The 17,101-nt window shown below is 44.1% G+C and overlaps 3 protein-coding genes across 5 annotated transcripts in view; 2 read left to right on the top strand and 1 right to left on the bottom strand.

Annotated features, from left to right (window-relative positions):
* The first annotated feature begins 697 nt into the window (after positions 1-697).
* On the top strand, positions 698-5,616 carry ippk (inositol 1,3,4,5,6-pentakisphosphate 2-kinase). Of its 2 annotated transcripts, none has more exons than XM_067245399.1 (13): positions 698-916; positions 1,515-1,574; positions 1,660-1,755; positions 1,962-2,028; positions 2,256-2,377; positions 2,887-2,976; positions 3,360-3,418; positions 3,576-3,648; positions 3,952-4,234; positions 4,398-4,533; positions 4,728-4,827; positions 5,026-5,108; positions 5,336-5,616. In XM_067245399.1, exons 1-13 carry the CDS (start codon positions 836-838, stop codon positions 5,565-5,567), a joined length of 1,482 nt encoding a protein of 493 aa, XP_067101500.1. In that variant the 5' UTR covers positions 698-835; the 3' UTR covers positions 5,568-5,616. The 2 variants fall into 2 exon arrangements, with proteins under 2 accessions (XP_067101500.1, XP_067101420.1); XM_067245319.1 differs by having other exon boundaries at positions 4,725-4,827.
* Positions 5,617-7,124: 1,508 nt separating this feature from the next.
* Positions 7,125-17,101, bottom strand: part of cenpp (centromere protein P) — a 29,508-nt gene continuing 19,531 nt past the window's right edge. Inside the window, exons 6-8 of the mRNA XM_067245614.1 lie at positions 7,574-7,653; positions 7,357-7,448; positions 7,125-7,270 (exon numbers count right to left, since the gene is read on the bottom strand). Coding sequence (XP_067101715.1) covers positions 7,149-7,270; positions 7,357-7,448; positions 7,574-7,653 — 294 coding nt within the window. The 3' untranslated portion in view covers positions 7,125-7,148. The remainder of the gene's footprint in view (positions 7,271-7,356; positions 7,449-7,573; positions 7,654-17,101) is intronic.
* On the top strand, positions 9,297-16,292 carry ecm2 (extracellular matrix protein 2, female organ and adipocyte specific). 2 transcript variants are annotated; one of them, XM_067245127.1, is made up of 10 exons: positions 9,297-9,444; positions 10,689-10,974; positions 11,854-12,042; positions 12,302-13,027; positions 13,436-13,551; positions 14,235-14,370; positions 14,453-14,610; positions 14,995-15,134; positions 15,271-15,597; positions 15,704-16,292. In XM_067245127.1, exons 2-10 carry the CDS (start codon positions 10,707-10,709, stop codon positions 15,870-15,872), a joined length of 2,229 nt encoding a protein of 742 aa, XP_067101228.1. In that variant the 5' UTR covers positions 9,297-9,444; positions 10,689-10,706; the 3' UTR covers positions 15,873-16,292. The 2 variants fall into 2 exon arrangements, with proteins under 2 accessions (XP_067101228.1, XP_067101301.1); XM_067245200.1 differs by lacking the exon at positions 9,297-9,444 and having other exon boundaries at positions 10,264-10,974; positions 12,338-13,027.

Raw genomic sequence — 17,101 nt, 5'->3', positions numbered from 1 at the left:
CTCCTATAGTGTGTGGCGTGTCCTCGGTGTAGACGTATTGTTCAGAGATTGATCAGGGCACTGATCTCCAAAATGGAACGATTCTAGACCTGATAGGAGTTGGTGCCGCTCTAAAAAACAGTTTTCCTGGCCTGGAGCCGGTTGCAGTCAACTCGAAATGCACTGAACTGGTTTGACAGGCATTTTGACAGGCAACCTGGCAGGATGGCAGGTTGAGGACAATCAATTAATAGAATATCAACCGATATTCTATTCATTGGTTCCAGACACAATAAAGTTAGAAGAACTTGCCATCTCGGCAGGGACATTTACGTGTTTAGTGAGTAAATCAACACAAAATAGAATCCTTAAATGTATTAAATGCAAATAAACCCATCGCTGGGTTTAACTTGGTGACAGGAGGGAGACCTTATGTAAAGTAGGATCAAACATTTTGTTTAATGCATATAGCTAACAAGGTGCCAATTAATGAAAGTCATCCAACAAAAAGGTGATTACTCACTAAGGTGAACCTAGGAAACTAGACGCAATGTTGTTAGTGGATAATCTTTAGGAAACTCGAGCGTGATCGAACTCAAACGTCATTCAAATGACATCCAATGTGATATTTTCTACATACATGCGGCCAATAGGAGACGGGTAGGAGGGATATCCTCCAGAAAGCGGTAGTAGGCTACTAGTAACACCAGTTCGTCCGTCGGTGGGTCAGACAGTAGCTAAAATTATTGTTGTAGCTAGGCTTGCTAGCATCGGTCCTGTACTTGGGGTGTGTGGCAGTCTTGGCCTTGTAAAGTGTCGGGAGTCCATACTGAGATATAATAAGCACATTTGTGTTATGGAACTGGATAAAATGGACGAGAACGACTGGAAATACCATGGGGAGGGAAACAAAAGCCTTGTAGTTTGTCATGTTCAGGTGAGTTAGCTAGCTAGCTAGCTGGAGAGTCAGCCAGCCACCACACTACAGCTAGAGCGAGCTAGCAGCACTGTGTCTACTCGTACTGGTTAAACCAAGCAACTACACGTCACGTTGCCAGAACATCGACCAGGTTTAATCCAAAATGCATTGTTACAAAGCCGGTCTATATTGTGAACGTAGTGTCATGTTAGACAACATCATTGGCTAGATTGGAAAATGTTCGGGTGACAAGTTCAGTGTTTGATTCTTTCAATTGGCAACTTAGTTACAGTACTGTTGTGCACCGCGGGAAGCCCCCTTTAAGTTGAAACGAGTGTCACTTGTCAAATCTTGGTCGCTCTTTACCATTCGAAAGCCTACTACTAGGTTGTCTAAACTAGCTTCCAAGCTGCTTATCAACATTGGTTGTCATTGTCCTTTGTAGGTTGTATGTTATTAACATAAATATCTTATAAACGGTTCAGGGGTCTGGTGTGAGCAACTTGATGATGGCATCAGTAGTGCCGCGTCGTCGCATCAGATAGCACTAACAACTTACTGAGCTACTCCATTGCTAACTTGCCTGGCATCATGGTTGTAATACTTGTTTTTCTAGCATTCAAGAGTTCTTCGTCTACTCAAGTATTCAGCTGAGGACTCAGAAAACCCACAACAGGTAGAGTTTCCAGGAAGTCTGGATTTCAGTGTATTTTTGTTTCATAACACCATCACCTTATCGCCTTTTCTCCCTTTGACTTAAGACAACGGAGCAGGCCTTCAGGCAAATTCAAAACATTCTTGAATACAGTAAAAATGTCATGAGTCCGTTGCTTGGAGAAAAGTTTGTCCACAAAGGGGTGAGACATTTTCTTTTAAGTGAAATAATGGGTTGTTTTCTATTTTGATATCAAAGATTGTCATATATTTCTATTTAAACACTTCATAATAACCAAACAATTATGGACTCAAATTAACTTAACATAAGGGAATTTCTAAAGTGGTTGGTGCCACTGTGTCATCAATCAGAATGGTAACTATGTATTTATCCAATTTTCTTCTACAGGAAGTTGTCAAACTACCACTAGACTTTGTGAGACGACTGTCTTTAAAGGTTCAACAAGAGAGGCCAGGTAAACTTTGAAATCACTATGAGTAATTTGATGTTCATACAGTATTGTGAAATATTATGCAGATTGAACAATGGCTTACGATATGGTTAGTTTCCATAGATCAGTACAGAAATCTAAATAGCAATCATTAACCAGTTGAAAAAGGCAAGGTAGCTGGAGTAAAATATCAGTAAAAAAATAATAATCATATACCAATATGTCTGGTACTGTATTGTTTTTCCTGACAGAATCGCGCTGTGACAAAATGATGGACACCTGGAGTGGATGTGCTTTGTGCCTACCTAACCTCACCCAATCCTCCTCCCGCTGCTGCAGTGAACACAGACCTTCCCTCTGCATAGAGATCAAGGTAATTGAACAAACAGTGGATGTTTGTATTGTACATGTAATATTGTACATGTCATACAATGGATGTTTGTATTGTACATGTAATATAATTCTTGGATCTAGACCAAGACTAGACTAAAATGATCCTCAATAGATTCCTCTCTACCACAACACAAATTGTCATTGTGTCCGAGGCGCAAAGTTTAGGGACATAAGAAAAGCTTAAAGTATTTAGTGAGACATTCGATTTGTTTGTCCTCGCCATCCATTGGGCTGTTACTAAGCAAGACCTCGGCCGTCATTGGGTAGATTCTTGAATACAAAGGAAAGGTCAGTCACCAGGGACCGAGCCGGGGGACAGCCACCACGAGTTTGGGTTTTGTCAAGTGATGATGCTCAGACATGGGAGAGAGGGATGAGTCAGCATTTTGAAGAGAGACATTTGTTCAAATGGAGTGACTCGGTCGACAGCTATGTAAATATTTTGTGGTCTGGCAGTAACTTCATTCTCTTTTTTTGTTTTTCTGGCAGCCAAAGTGTGGATTCCTACCCTACTCTAGGCATGTAACAAAAGACGTTAAAAGCAAGGTGTGCAGATTCTGTATGCATCAACATTTTAAGGTAAGCACAATTCAGTGAGGTGTCTATTTGAAATGATTGACGTTTGTGTCCATGTATTCCATTAAAAAACAACTCTTTGCTATTACAACTGTGCTCATTATGCACCATTTGATCCAAAGGAGCATTTGAGTTCTTTGGGGGTGTTTAAAAGTCAGATGAAATAAACCCACTTGTATTGGTTCTAAGTATGGTTGAGCATCTCTGTCCTCTGGTGGTCACACTGGATAACGCTGACCAGAGTGCAACATGCACAACAACGATCTTCCGTTTCTATCCACATCCTTGAGCCCTACAGTACAGGACACCTCTCTGGTGCTTTAAAAGTCGATTTAACTTTGAGATGCGTGCCAGCCTTACTTACCCATACTCATCTCCATCACCAGCTGGCCAATGGAAAGTGGAAACGACAGAGTCGCTACTGCCCGCTGGATCTGTTCTCAGGGTGAGTAGGGTTCAGTCTAATGGGTCTGACGTTCATTAAGTAGTCTATTCATTCAGTTGGCAAGAACATATAGTTTCATGGTTGGGTGTTTTGCTGGGAAGTGAACGAAAAGTTGTTTGGAAACAAAGTCGGCTGAACTGTTCTTTTCTGCCCGTAGGAACAAGCAGAGGATGTATGTTGCCTTGAAACACTTGATCGAAGAGCCCCAGAATAACTTCAAGATCTTCAAGGTATGTCGTGCTGCCCTCTGTACAAGTACATCATGTAACAGACGGAATCTTTTCTTCTGTACACATTACATTTACATTTAGTCATTTAGCAGACGCTTTTATCCAGAGCGACTTACAGTTAGTACAGGGACATGCCCCCGAGGCAAGTAGGGTGAAGTGCCTTGCCCAAGGACACAACGTCATCTGCGTGGCCAGGAATCAAACCGGCAACCTTCTGATTACGAGCCCGATTCCCTAACCGATCAGCCACCTGACTCCCGATACACATGACCAGATGTAACCTTTCTCTGTTGCTTCGCCAAGGGAGGGGAGTTGATATACAGCTGTAAGGACGACGCGGACGTGTGCGAGGACCTGAACGAGCTGGTCCAGCACCTGCGGCCCTACTTCCTCCACGGCGGGGGCGGGCTGATCAACGGCCACCAGTCCAACAAGACCGTCCTGAACGAGCTCATCCAAGTGATCGTCAGCGCCCTCCTCAGCAGCTGGGAGACGGGGCGCTCCGGGGAGTCCCGGAAGCTGCACCTGCCCGAGGGCAGGGCCATCTGTGAAGCCAGCCTACTGCACAGGGAGCTGCTTCGCAACGGTGAGGCGCCACACGACACGGGCCGCCACGCCGCAGCGGTCCTGTGTCGTCTCTTTTCTGGAGATCGGAAGACATTCTGAAGATTGACCCGTGAAAAATGTGTCGGTTTTCCACCCTTGAATGTGTGTTTCGATCTCCTAATGTCTTTCTATGTTGGGCTCAGGAAACCACTGCTTACCCAAAGACTGTATCCTGGCCAAAATCCTTCAGACGCAAATGCTGGACAGCTTAGACATTGAGGGCCTTCATCCCTTATTCAAACGGGTGGAGCAGCACCTGCAGGAGTTCCCCAAAGAAAGGTACGTGGGCAATTATAGTTTTTATTGTTTTCCTAATAAGAAATCGAATGAGTTTGTATGTAGTAGTATGTGGAAGTATAGGTGTCTTTACTGTGTAATACATTCAGTACACCACTAGAGGGGGTTTCTGGACAGTAAAACGAGCCCTAAACTTCCACCCATGTCTTAATCATTTGTCTCATTCTTTCTAGAAGCAGACTACAGATTGACGGGCCCTACAATGAGAGTTTCTTAGAGAAAGTACAGAGTTGTCCGTCAGAGGACGATGGTTCCATAGAATATGCAGTCAGCAAGGTGAGGTCCCTTTCTGTCGCTGAAATGGTGAGAAGCATTCAGGAAAATGTTTCTCATTCCAGGTGATCACATGCACTCATCGTGTATTTCAAAATGGAAAGCTACAGTTCGAGCCTTGCTTCTTCTCTTCCGGCACCTGAGGGAGAACTGTCTCACATGTCAGAGATATGAGTCTGTTTTGTTTTTCTTTCTACTCAGGTTCACCAGTACAGAGTTGCCATGACAGCCAAAGACTGCTCCATCATGATCACCCTGGCACCATGCAGCGAGGACAATGATGGGTGAGCAGTTGGATTATCTTATTTGACTGGTTGCACAGACTTATGTACACTTTAGTCATGTGATTACCTTGAACCAATGGCACATTGTCTAGCCTCTGTAGACACGCATGATAACCCAAATAAGGTATGGTAGTTCATGCCGTCTGGATGTACTTATGTATGTGCATAGACAAACCATGACTACTACATTTGAATGGTGAAACATTGAGCATTTCTTCTTCTTCCAGGTTGGAGCAGGACTTGGAGATTCACCCTACAAAGCCTCGGTTTACATACTCTGTGTCCATCCTGGATCTTGATCCCAAGCCCTATGAGAACATACCCCATCAGTACAAGCTTGACTCCAAAATAGTCAACTACTACCTGAGGAGCACCCAAGCCAAACAAGACCTGCCAGCCCAGAACCTCTACCTTGGCCTGGACAGAGAGGACTGCACACTGGTGTTCCACCCCGTATGAACCTCTACCTTGGCCTGGACAGAGAGGACTGCACACTGGTGTTCCACCCCGTATGAACCTCTACCTTGGCCTGGACAGAGAGGACTGCACACTGGTGTTCCACCCCGTATGAACCTCTACCTTGGCCTGGACAGAGAGGACTGCACACTGGTGTTCCACCCCGTATGAACCACTCCAGGGGGTTGGCCTCTAGTCCATCTCAGTTCCTTCTACTCAGGAAGTGAACAAACTAAGATCTCACTCCTAGCATTAATCCGAAATGAACAACTTATCCATTTAAGATATTGCAATTCCTGTTTACTTCCTGAGCTGATGGATTTAAAAAGAATTAACATGCCTGACCACTCCCTTGCCTTCTGTGAGAACGCTGCTATTCATTCGAGCATAGAGGTCAACAAATGCAAAGAGTCAACTGAAACATATCCTTCTCTATTCTTTGTCTTTTTACTCTTAAAATGATATACGCCATATTTTATTTACTAAACTGAATGTAGGTGGGTATGCGGTAATAGTGGGTTGTTGAGGTGTAATTCTTTTTTGTGGCACATATTGAGGTCCTGTCTCAAATCATCCTCTCTCACCCAAGCGGCTTGATCCCCTTATTCATGTACAGTAGGAAGTTGTGAGGGGATTCTGTAGATCTGTGCATTATGGTCACATCTCCCAACTTGTTGTGATGACGACCATCGTGTTTACGCTCTCGTCAAACACACTCAGTCTCTACCAGGACACAGACGATGTTGAGATGTTGATTTGGGACCAGGCGTTCTTCTCCCTCCTCCCCCTCCTCCCCCCCCCCCCCCCCGGTCTCCTGACGCACATTCTGCCTCTGTGTTGTGTGTGAGGCAGAGGGAGACCAGGGGGCAGAATGGTGTGGGTTTAGAGGAGCTCTGCCAGCCAGCCAGTCGTGCCGCCAATGAGGTGTATTCAATGTGCCAAAGGTGGCTCGTGGAGTGCTTTTAGCACATTCTCCTGCACGTTGAGTGGTGTGGTGCTATATGTGAGGGGCTGTAAGGACATAACTGAACAGCCGTCTTGACGAAATGTGTGTTCAGACTTCCATACATTAGCAGGTATTTGAGGCTAAGTAACCCCATGTCCCGTTTCAGTCCATGGGGTTAGCTCTGTAGTAAGGCCTCATACGGTCAGAGGACAGTAACATCATGTTTCAGTACATGGGGTTACCTCTGTAGTAAGGCCTCATGCGCTCAAGAGGACAGTGACATCATGTGCCATACTATATGGTCTGCTAACTAAGTAGTGAAGCTGACAGATCAAACCACTTATCTTAACACTCAAATATCACAAGCACTGTGATACCTAAGAAGCATAATACATGTGTACATAAAGAATATTTGAAAATACAAATTGGACATTGCTGTCTAGCCTTTCATATTTAAATTATTTATTTTTTTAGATCTTGACTAATGACATTGTATGTAAACATTATATAAACATCTATAAATGTGATTATAGAATATGTACAAATGGCATTGACATTTTTAAATGGGTGATTGTAAAGAGCTTTATACTTAATAAAATAATTACAAACGTAAATGAGTTGTATACTTTAATAGCTGGTCATGCGCTACACACAGTTTTGATGATGCAGTCAATGGAGACCTCCACTCCAACAACACGCAGAAGACTTTGGAACATGTCTGGAGAATTCTCGATCAGATTGCTGGTATCCATCTGACAGGCTGCGATTTAAAATAACAATTACATACGGTTGGTTATACTGGCCGACTTGTTGAAGATTACCAAACCGTGTTAAAGCAAAACTCACCCTTTTCAGGCAGTTTAGTCACCAGTTCTATGTTGGTTGTGATCTCTCCCTCCGTGGTCACCTCAATGTTCCAGTGTATCATGAGGGCACACCTGTTGGAGTCAGCACATGTGACCACTGCTCTATGGACTTTGCTGTAGCCGTATGTTCAGTGCAAAGCTAATTGACATATAAAAGCTGTTCTCATCAGTGAATCTGCAGCTCAGCTGGACTTTACCCTGGGAGCTGAGGGTTCTGGATAAGCATCACGTCTGACCGCCAGCCACCAGGGAGACTGACCACATCTGAATACTTCTCCTGAAAAGTAACATGGGGCTTAGAATGAGAGGTAAACCGGAGTTAGGAACTGGCCAATGTCCTATGACTATTTGAAAAGCTGTCGCTTTTTATTTTTCATGGTTTATTTATGCAAGGGTGTTTACAATGTACCAAATAAAGCCAAAGTGACCAACCGCTAGTGACCAAAAATAAAAAGCTGTCGCTTTTTATTTTTCATGGTTTATTTATGCAAGGGTGTTTACAATGTACCAAATAAAGCCAAAGTGACCAACCGCTAGTCACTTAAATCGAAAAAATTACCATGTTTGGTGTCTCAGCTGCATATTCCAAATGCTACTCTATCAGAATTATTCCAGACAGTGCCACTTGGCCATTAGTCCCTCTATACTTCCATTGTCTAGTCCTGTGGAGAAGGTAGTTACCCCTCGAGGTGAAATGCCCATCAACACAGTTATTAAGGAGCCAAGTGGTTACACTGTCTGGGTCCAGCCTGTTTGTTGCGGTATTGTAGCCTTGTCACTTAACAACATCAATATTCTTGATATGACAAAAGGAGCAGGTGGACGATAAGCTTCAGGGGTGTGAGTGTGTGGTGTCAGGTAGAGGAGCGGGGAGGTCAACAGAAGCAGCTGTACATTCCAGCAGCCCGAGTCACAGACACACCCTTCACATGACAACAAGCAGGTCGAGTCACAGACACACCCTTCACATGACATGAAGCAGGACGAGTCACAGCACCCACACACATGCATGCATGAGGGATTACAGGGAAAGGGTTGTAAAGTTTTTCAATGAAGGAAACGTTTCGTTGGGGCCGTTTTTCCAGTCGCAGTTACCTTTGGCACATTACAGGTCTATGTTTGGAACAGAGCAGTGGTGCCAGAAACAAAGGAATAGGTCACATAGACCTGACAGGTTTTCTCTTGCTTTTTAACCTTTAACATCAACTTTTTAAATAGAAAAAGAGACGGTTAGTAGAAAAGTTCACATAATGTAAATGCCTTTTGCTTTCTAGGCCAATTAAAGTAGTAGATAGATATTGAACTTCATTTCGTCGCAAAAAAATAATAAAACAACATTAGTACTTCTCTATTGTCAGGGTATTTCATCTTTCTGAAATGATTCACTTAACAGTGATACAACCAGATAATTAAGCTGCTTTTCCATGATATTCCACCACCCCACCCCCCAATTTTTTTTTTTACAGACTATTAACTCGGTAGCGCCCTCCCCTACATGAGAATACATGAAGCCCATTGGGCGACGTGTTCCTAGACTAGCACAGTAGCCTCAGCACCTGGGGCGTGTCCAGCACGGTACAACACAGCCCAGCAATGTGCCGCTGAAAAAGATCCTGTGTAATCAGTACATAGTCAGGATGGTACCACCTCTCCCTCTGACTCAGTCTATAAGCGGGTTCCTGATGAGTCCTGGTGGATCTCAGGAGCCGTGTTCCATTCCTGGCAGGTAATGACAAACCAGAGGGGCCACCTCAATCTGTTGACTACACAACTAAGCACTCCCACTGGCCAGTAATTAGGGCAGAGAAATCACCAATTTCTCCCTCTTTACCTTTCCCAGAAGAACCAAACGTAAGTGACCCTCTTTGATGGGGCAGTAACTACTTCACTTCAAAAGTTTTCCTGAGGCAAGTCTTGGCTTCCCCATGCAGCCCCAGCCGAACAGGCTTGTCTGTTTAAAACATCTATCTGTTCAGCAGCCGAGCAGTCGCACACTGTCTGGCACTGTCCAGAGAGCTTAGGAAAGAGTGGAAAATATTTGGCCTTGCAAATCGCCTGCAAACCACTGGTAACGTACAGAGTCCTTCTGCTCATTCTGTTTATCCTGTTACTTAGTTACAGTAGCGAATTGCTTAAACATCTAATAAGGTTGTCGTGGATGTTGTCAGTATGTCCGTGTGCAAAGGCTTTGCATGCTACATGGTTTGTCTTGAACCAGGACCATCACTTTCGACTGTAGTGTATTAAAGCCGGTGCTAGCTGTTGTGCTAACTGCAACTTAACCTTGATGGATATAACACATTTCTGGATTTTGCTAAAACAGTATGTCTTGTATGACCAAAACATTGGCAAGCATTAGGTTGTGTACACGAGTATTGGAGCTTTAGAAGTCATAAAAAATGAACTTGACCAGTCTCTCCCTGTCCTGCAGGATATCTTCAGGCTGCTCTTTCCTCACTGCGCGTCAAACTTCAGTGTCTCCATTTGAGCCTAGTCATCCTAAGAACCCCATTAATCGCAATGCTTTCCGTCCTCTTTTCTCCGCCTTCTCTCCACTGTGGATGTTTTTCTTCCCTTCTTTCCCAAAAGTTCCAGAACCGATTTATTGCAAACCACATAACTCCAAGCCTGGGGCAGTGGGTCTGGGCATGCTCTGTGGGGATTACAGAGGAGTCGTCCTCCACCATGTTTACACTTCCTGTACCATGCATGTCTGTACAGCTGACAATTTGTGTGACTTAGGTATAAGATATACCTGTTAGTGTTACAAGGTCATCCGGAGGTGGATTTCCCCTCTCAAATGTTTAAAAAGATAATCCCAATACCTACATGTTCTTTACTGCTAAATTTGGTTGCTTGCAGTGAGCCTATCTTTGTTATCTAACATCTATAACAAGGCTTGGCTTGCTGCCTTCAGCTGAGAACACAAGATGCATTTTAGGCTAGTTTCAGACTCCTTAATGAGTTGGCCTACAGCCTACAGTGGAGAGGTGGACTGAAGTCATGACGTGTCTCCCTGCTCTCTTAAGCAGCTCACGCACACATTTTCCCAAATGCCGTGAGGCCTGAAAGCACACATGCACGCACATGTCTTCTCTGGTGGCTGAAGGGTTCAGACAATTACAGACCTGGTGGCAGTATTGTGCCTTGCTATTTCTACCGCTGTCAGACTTGTCATTAAGGGAGTAAGGCGAACACAGGGGGAAACTAAACATTATGACAGTGGTATATCAAGGACTTATACAGTCAATAAGAGCTCACTTTGTCTGCTTGTCCCTCCAGTGTTGAGCCCATTGAGTTCTTTCACTCCAGGTAGGCTAACATCCAGTTATGCGGCAGCTGTGTGTTATCGTCAGCCTGTGGTTGCTGGTGTTGCTGAGCCTAGCCCAGAGCCAAGACCAGGACCGGCTGGCGGGGGTTACCCGCGGGAGGAGGCAGCGGACAGGGCACGGGAGACCCAGGGAAGGGCACCACTCTCAAGCCCTGACCCGCACGGGCAGCCTCCCTCTCAACCACGGAGAAGAGGGTGGTGCGTCTATCTTCATAGAGTCTTACAGAAGTGTTAGGGACCCACAGACCAACTACAATGTCATTCCAGGTCAGTGCTTTACTGCATCCTTCCCAGTAACCCATGTTCGTTTTGCTATTTTGTTTGGTTTTTGGTAACAAAGTCAGACAATAAGGCACAAGTCATTTACTCTAATCTTCACATATGATTAACATGCAGCAATTTGGGTACAGATTTGCATTAAAAAAAGAGGTTTAAACCCCCTTGCCTAAAGTCTCTCAATGCTGTAACTATAAATAAGCCATGTCTCTGAAGGATATGGGTCTACTGTTTAACTGTAATAACACTATTGTGTTTATGTTTTATGTACATTTGTTACCCACATGGGACCAGGAGGATGGGCATAAATACTAATTGATTTGAAAATCATCAAAAAACCCTGGACCTTATCGGCATCATCAGAAGACTGAATTATTTTCTATGTGACGTCCGTGACTTATGACTTAACACAGAGATTGCCACAGTATTATTAAATTATGAACAAGGCATTTTATTAGGAAAAAATATCAACCCTTAACCTTGTCGGCATTGCAATTCTCAAGCTGTGTCAAGTCTTCTGGTTTTGAAAACTGCATGTATAAAATAGTTGTCCTAATATGGATGGGGGCAAGCAAAATACAAATGATGTCTAGGTCTTTTTCTCACCAAGTACAGATGGGTCCCAGACGTATATAATTACAGTGCTAGAGTCTCACCTGCAGCAGACAATCTCAACCTTTACCTTTATCTTTGATGCAGCAGACATAACACCTGCAGTGTTTACATCACTGACACAGTCTGTTTGGTCTGATGCCAGTATCCAATACCATTTACAGTAGGATACACTGTATGATATGATAGTCACAATATGACATACAGAACATCTAACCACAACTCTCTTGTTTCCCCTGTCATGATGCTCCACTGTAGGAAAGCAGGGTCAGTGTGTGTACCAGGGCATCACCATGTTCAACAAGGCTGTGTGGTCCCCCAAGCCCTGTGTCACCTGTCTGTGCACCGGTGGGGAGGTGGTCTGCGATGAGGTCTCCTGTCCCACAATGCACTGCCACTTCCCTTTCATCCCCACTGGAGAGTGTTGCCCCGTCTGTATGGACGCAGGTATCTATAGCTACCGCGACTGCCTTCTTCGTAGAAACTAAACGAGAACGTCCCCTGACCTTTTAGTCACATGATCCCCTTCGGTCGGCACGTTACCCCCTCTTTCCACCACTGCATTCCTGGGTGTTTCTGAGGATGTGTTTCTTGTTCTCGCTTCACTGGGTTCTAATTCTGGTTTCCCCGTGTGTTCTTCTTCTGCCTTTCCTCCTCTTCATCCTACCTCCTCTATTCAACCATGTGTGCCTGCTGGCTGGCCCAGCCCCTGATCTGCCTGACTTCTCTGGCGATTCCCCAGTGCCAAACGACCCCAGCGACCCCAACCCAGATCCCGTGGGGCCACACACCCAGGCCGAGATCGACGTCATCCTCAAGAGAGAGCAGGAGGAACACCGGGCGGAAGAGGAGCGCCTGCTGAAGAAGGACGCCGAGCGCAAGAGGCGGAGGAAGAAGCTCAAGAAGGAAGAGGCGGAGAAACAGAGGCGGCTTGAAGAGGAGAGGAGAAAGGAGGAGGATGAACTGCGGGCGACGCTGGCGAAAGAGGAGGAGAGGAGGCAGGCGGAGGAGGAGAGGAGACTGGAGGAGGAGGACCGGAGGCTGAGGGAGGAGGCAGAGGCCGCTGCGAAGGAGAAGGAGAGGCAGGTGGAAGAGGAGAGGATAAGGCATAAACTGAACCTGATGGAGAAGTTGAGAGCCCTTGAGGAGGAAGAGGAAGAGGAGGAGGTGTGGCTGAGAGGAGATGTCTTCCAAATGCCTCCAAAGGTGGCAGAGGAGAGCATCCAACCAATCCCTGCTCCCCCTGAGGAACATCATGGGGATGTTGAAGAGGAGGAGGAGGCCCAAGAAGAAGAGATAGAGATGATTTCACCAAGAGCCGGCCTTCCGCCCGGCTGTGACATTTCTGATGTCATCGTGACTTGTGAGAATGCAAAGCTGACCAGTTTCCCTCCTTTGTCCATCCCCGAGCTCAAATCACTCAGTCTGGAGGGTAAGATGACCATTCACCCTTCAACAGTACTGTATTTTAGACACATATTTATCCCCAAATTATTTTGAGGTCCTTTTGATTGTCCTTGACTGGTGCCAATGGAGCTCGACAATATTCTCCACCCTTCTACCCCTGACCTCATCCACCCGCTGAAAACATAATAAAGCACATTATAAAATGATTTAACCTACTATTTTCAAAGATGTGTCACACACTGAGTGAATGGACTATGGACAAATTCTCAAGATGCACTATTATTACATATTCTTGTCATCCTTACTGCCATATAAAGTCAGACAGTTGCCTTAAAATTTCAGCAAGCCAATAATCTAGACTTAGCCCTATGCACATGTACATATGGGATAACATGATGCTGAGGAGATTATGTGTTTTGATATTAACCACCAGGTAACACCATCACATCTATCCCTGTGGGGGCCTTTAATGGGATTCCTAACCTGGAGTGGATCAACCTTGGCAAGAATAAGCTGACATCTGCCGGCATTGCCCCAAAAGTATTTCAAGTAAGTGGGCAGTTTTCCAAAATGCAGCCACAAACAGTCAACAGTATGGCAATTGTCTAAATAGATCCATCACAGGCCGCCATCTTTTTGCTGATACTAAGACTTTGCTAGACTTACAGTATGACTTTGAACTCTGCAGAGAATAACATGTGAGGCTCTTTGAAACGCTTTTGAAGCTAAGCTACCAGTGTTGTCAGTGAGTGAAGCACTCAAGCAGCGGTGCACAGAGAGCTACTTCACCTTCACTTCAACCTATTCGGTCGGACGGAAACCTGCAGAACCTATCAGAAAACAAATCAGATTTAGAAGTGTTTCCCTAGAGCTTAAGGAGGACACTAGGCTTTTGTTCCCTATTTTCACAAGCTGGAGCCCGAGCTGGCAAGGTAAGCCCAGAGAGAGGTACTGCGAGGTCGTGGGTGTGAGATAACAGAGACTTTCCTAAGAGGTTCTATTCACTTCAGCAGACATCTTTATTCTGGCAGTGGGAGATCAAGTCAATGTTTTGATTCACTGTACCGCTTCTTTGTTGTTACCCGATAGCTTCTTCTTGACGACCTTCTAGGGCTTGTCTTATTCTGATGTGCTCCATGGCATCGCCTAAAGTGGCCTCTTCATCGTTTCCTGAGTGTGTCTATTATTACGTAAACATATCTGTTTTAAACACATTGGATTTGTGTTTAAAGAGCCTTAAACACTTGAGCCGCTTGTACCTGGATGGAAACCTCCTGCAGCAGGTTCCATCAGATCTGCCCTCCACACTACAGGAGCTGAAGATCAACGAAAACAAGTTAAGAGAGATCGAACAAAATAGCTTTCAAGGTAAACTGCTAGTTAAGAGTTGATCCATGTTTTGCCACACATCAAGGCTGTGTTACAAGTCAAATGTTGGCTGTACTTGCAGATCTGAGCCACCTTTTAACACTGGAGATGGAGGACAATGTTCTCAGTGAGGGGAACGTGAGCCCCTTAGCCTTCGCCCCTCTTACACAGCTGTCCTACCTGCGGATGGGAAGAAACCACTTCCGCACCATCCCACAAGGCCTACCCCCCTCTCTGCTGGTGTGTAGGAGGACTCGAAAAGAGATTCTGTATTTTTGGTCCATTGTAATTCTGATCAAATTCCATTCATAAAATGCTTCAAAATGAAGGATAAGGGAACATAAGACTGCAATGCAGTTAAATATGTTCAACAGTATTTGCCACAGAGTAGTACTGTTCTAATAGACACCAAATGTATCTATTTTTTCTTTAACATTGTAGTAGGTTTACCGATAAGAAACTATTTAAAATGGTAACATTACAATTAGGGTTAACCCAAAAGATTCAAACCACAACCATGGATTATTGCTTCACGTAAAACCCAGTTCACCACAATGAGTACAATTAACTGTAAAAAGTAATTGTGTTGAATTGTGGCAGTAACCTCCCCAATTATTTTTTCAGGAACTTTATCTTGAAAACAACCTAATTGAAGAAATATCAGACTCTGTTTTCAACCAAACAACCAACCTCAATTTGATTTCCCTCGGACACAACAGACTTGATGAGTCCAGGATTGCACCATTGGCTTGGATCAACCACAAGTGAGAAAGAAAACTGCTGCGAATCAAATAAAAACACCCCACCTCTTAACAATATCAGCAACAAAACCAAACACTAAGTTCCTTTCCATCTCTCTACATACATTATCTCTCTCGTCTATCCCGTTTCTCCTCTAAGGAACCTGGAATCGATTGACCTCTCCCATAACCGGATGTACCTGGTGCCTTCCTACCTGCCCAGATCCCTGGTCCACCTGGTGCTGGTGGGCAACCAGATTGAAAGGATCCCTGGCTACGTGTTTGCCCACATGGAACCTGGTATTGAGTACCTGTACTTATCGTACAACAAGCTGGACGGAGAGGGGGTTGAACCTGAGTCGTTCTTTGGTGCCTTTGGCTCCATGATAGAACTGTGTCTGGACCACAACCAGCTGACCACCGTTCCCACAGGGATCAATGAGATGAAGTCCCTCCACTTCCTCAGACTCAATAGCAACAACATCAGGTACAAATAAATAAATAACATAACACCCCACATTCAACTCACAGCATTCTTGACAAAAAGCCCTGAGGTAGGCTTTACCTAACAAAGATGATGATTCCTTTTACAGGAATTTTGCAGAGGATGCCATCTGTGATCCTCTTAATGAGGATGACTCACACATTGTGGCATTGCGCTTGGAGAACAACTACATTGATCCCCGGAAAGTCTCACCGACTGCATTCTCCTGTGTGCGTTCGTACTCCAGTGTGGTGTTGAAACCTCAGAAAACTAAGTGACAGGGCTGTTTATTTGTACTCTACAAAAGATCAACCGCAACTAAAACACCAGTCTCTCGCGGACCCCTGTCTGCATTTCACCGGTATTGTAACGTGTTAATTTTGACAAGAAATAGGATTTCCTTTGAAAATGTCACATTTATGCTGCAACTACTTTTACATTTTTGTCTTCAATATAGCCATAGATGGATGTTGTTTGGAAAAGAAGCAGTATCTTCTTTCTGTATACCTTCATATAGAGCTAAGGAAATAAGTATTTCTAGCAGCGAAGTAGGAGCTGTCGGTGGTGGATACAAGTTCATGGATGCCTTTCTACTGTTATTGCTGCCTAAGATTTGGATGCTTCCGATTTTTGTTGGATGGATCAACACAGGACTCACTAAAGGGATATTTCAATGATGCACTGAAATGCAGATTAAATCCACTATATATATATATATATATATATATATATATATATATATATATATATATACATAGCTAGCTTGCCCACATCAGTATTTGGTAACTAGTTTGATAAATTGCTCTCTTCAAAAATACCAATAATGTTTGTAAAGATGGAAAATTATTAGTGGTTATGTCGATACTTCTACCTACCACTTGGTATTTTGCTGGCTGAGTTTAGATGGACATTTACATTTGTGCTATTCACATCAGGTGCTTGTTTCAAATAAATTACACACATTGTTAATAAATAAACACAAATATTGTATGTTATTACTGAATCATTGTTCTCAGACTATAAAGTATTTTCTGAGTTCTCATGGGCGGCATGGCAGCACAGCATACGCAGTCAAACACCCAGCAAGTCATCTTTGCCATGGAAACACAGCTCAAACTGTCTGTGCCTGTCTGTGTTAACCTCATTTGATGTCATGAGGATTAGATTTCCATGCTGAACTGAAATGGTATTCGTTTGCACATAAATATCAGGAGACGAATGAGACTTAATTATATTGTAGTACTAAGAAGCAATACAATCTAAACTTGCATTGTGTAGCTTATTCAAGTATAATTTGTATTGAATGAAGTTCTACTGCATGATATGATAGAAGATCCAGATTCCATTTACTGAGGGTTTGGAAAATGTTATACCCCCAAAGAAACATGAATAAAGACCCTCTCCCATTATGGTTCTTCTCTCTGCCAAACCTTAACATTGTTGGAAAGTTCTGCGTATGCCATAAGAACCACTTTAGACTGCGTTTTGTGATGAGACAAGCATATAT

The sequence above is a fragment of the Osmerus mordax genome, chromosome 1, assembly GCF_038355195.1.
Source record: "Osmerus mordax isolate fOsmMor3 chromosome 1, fOsmMor3.pri, whole genome shotgun sequence".
Lineage (NCBI taxonomy): Eukaryota > Metazoa > Chordata > Actinopteri > Osmeriformes > Osmeridae > Osmerus > Osmerus mordax.
Note: the sequence above shows the minus strand (reverse complement) of the source record. Positions and strands in the feature narration are given on the sequence as shown.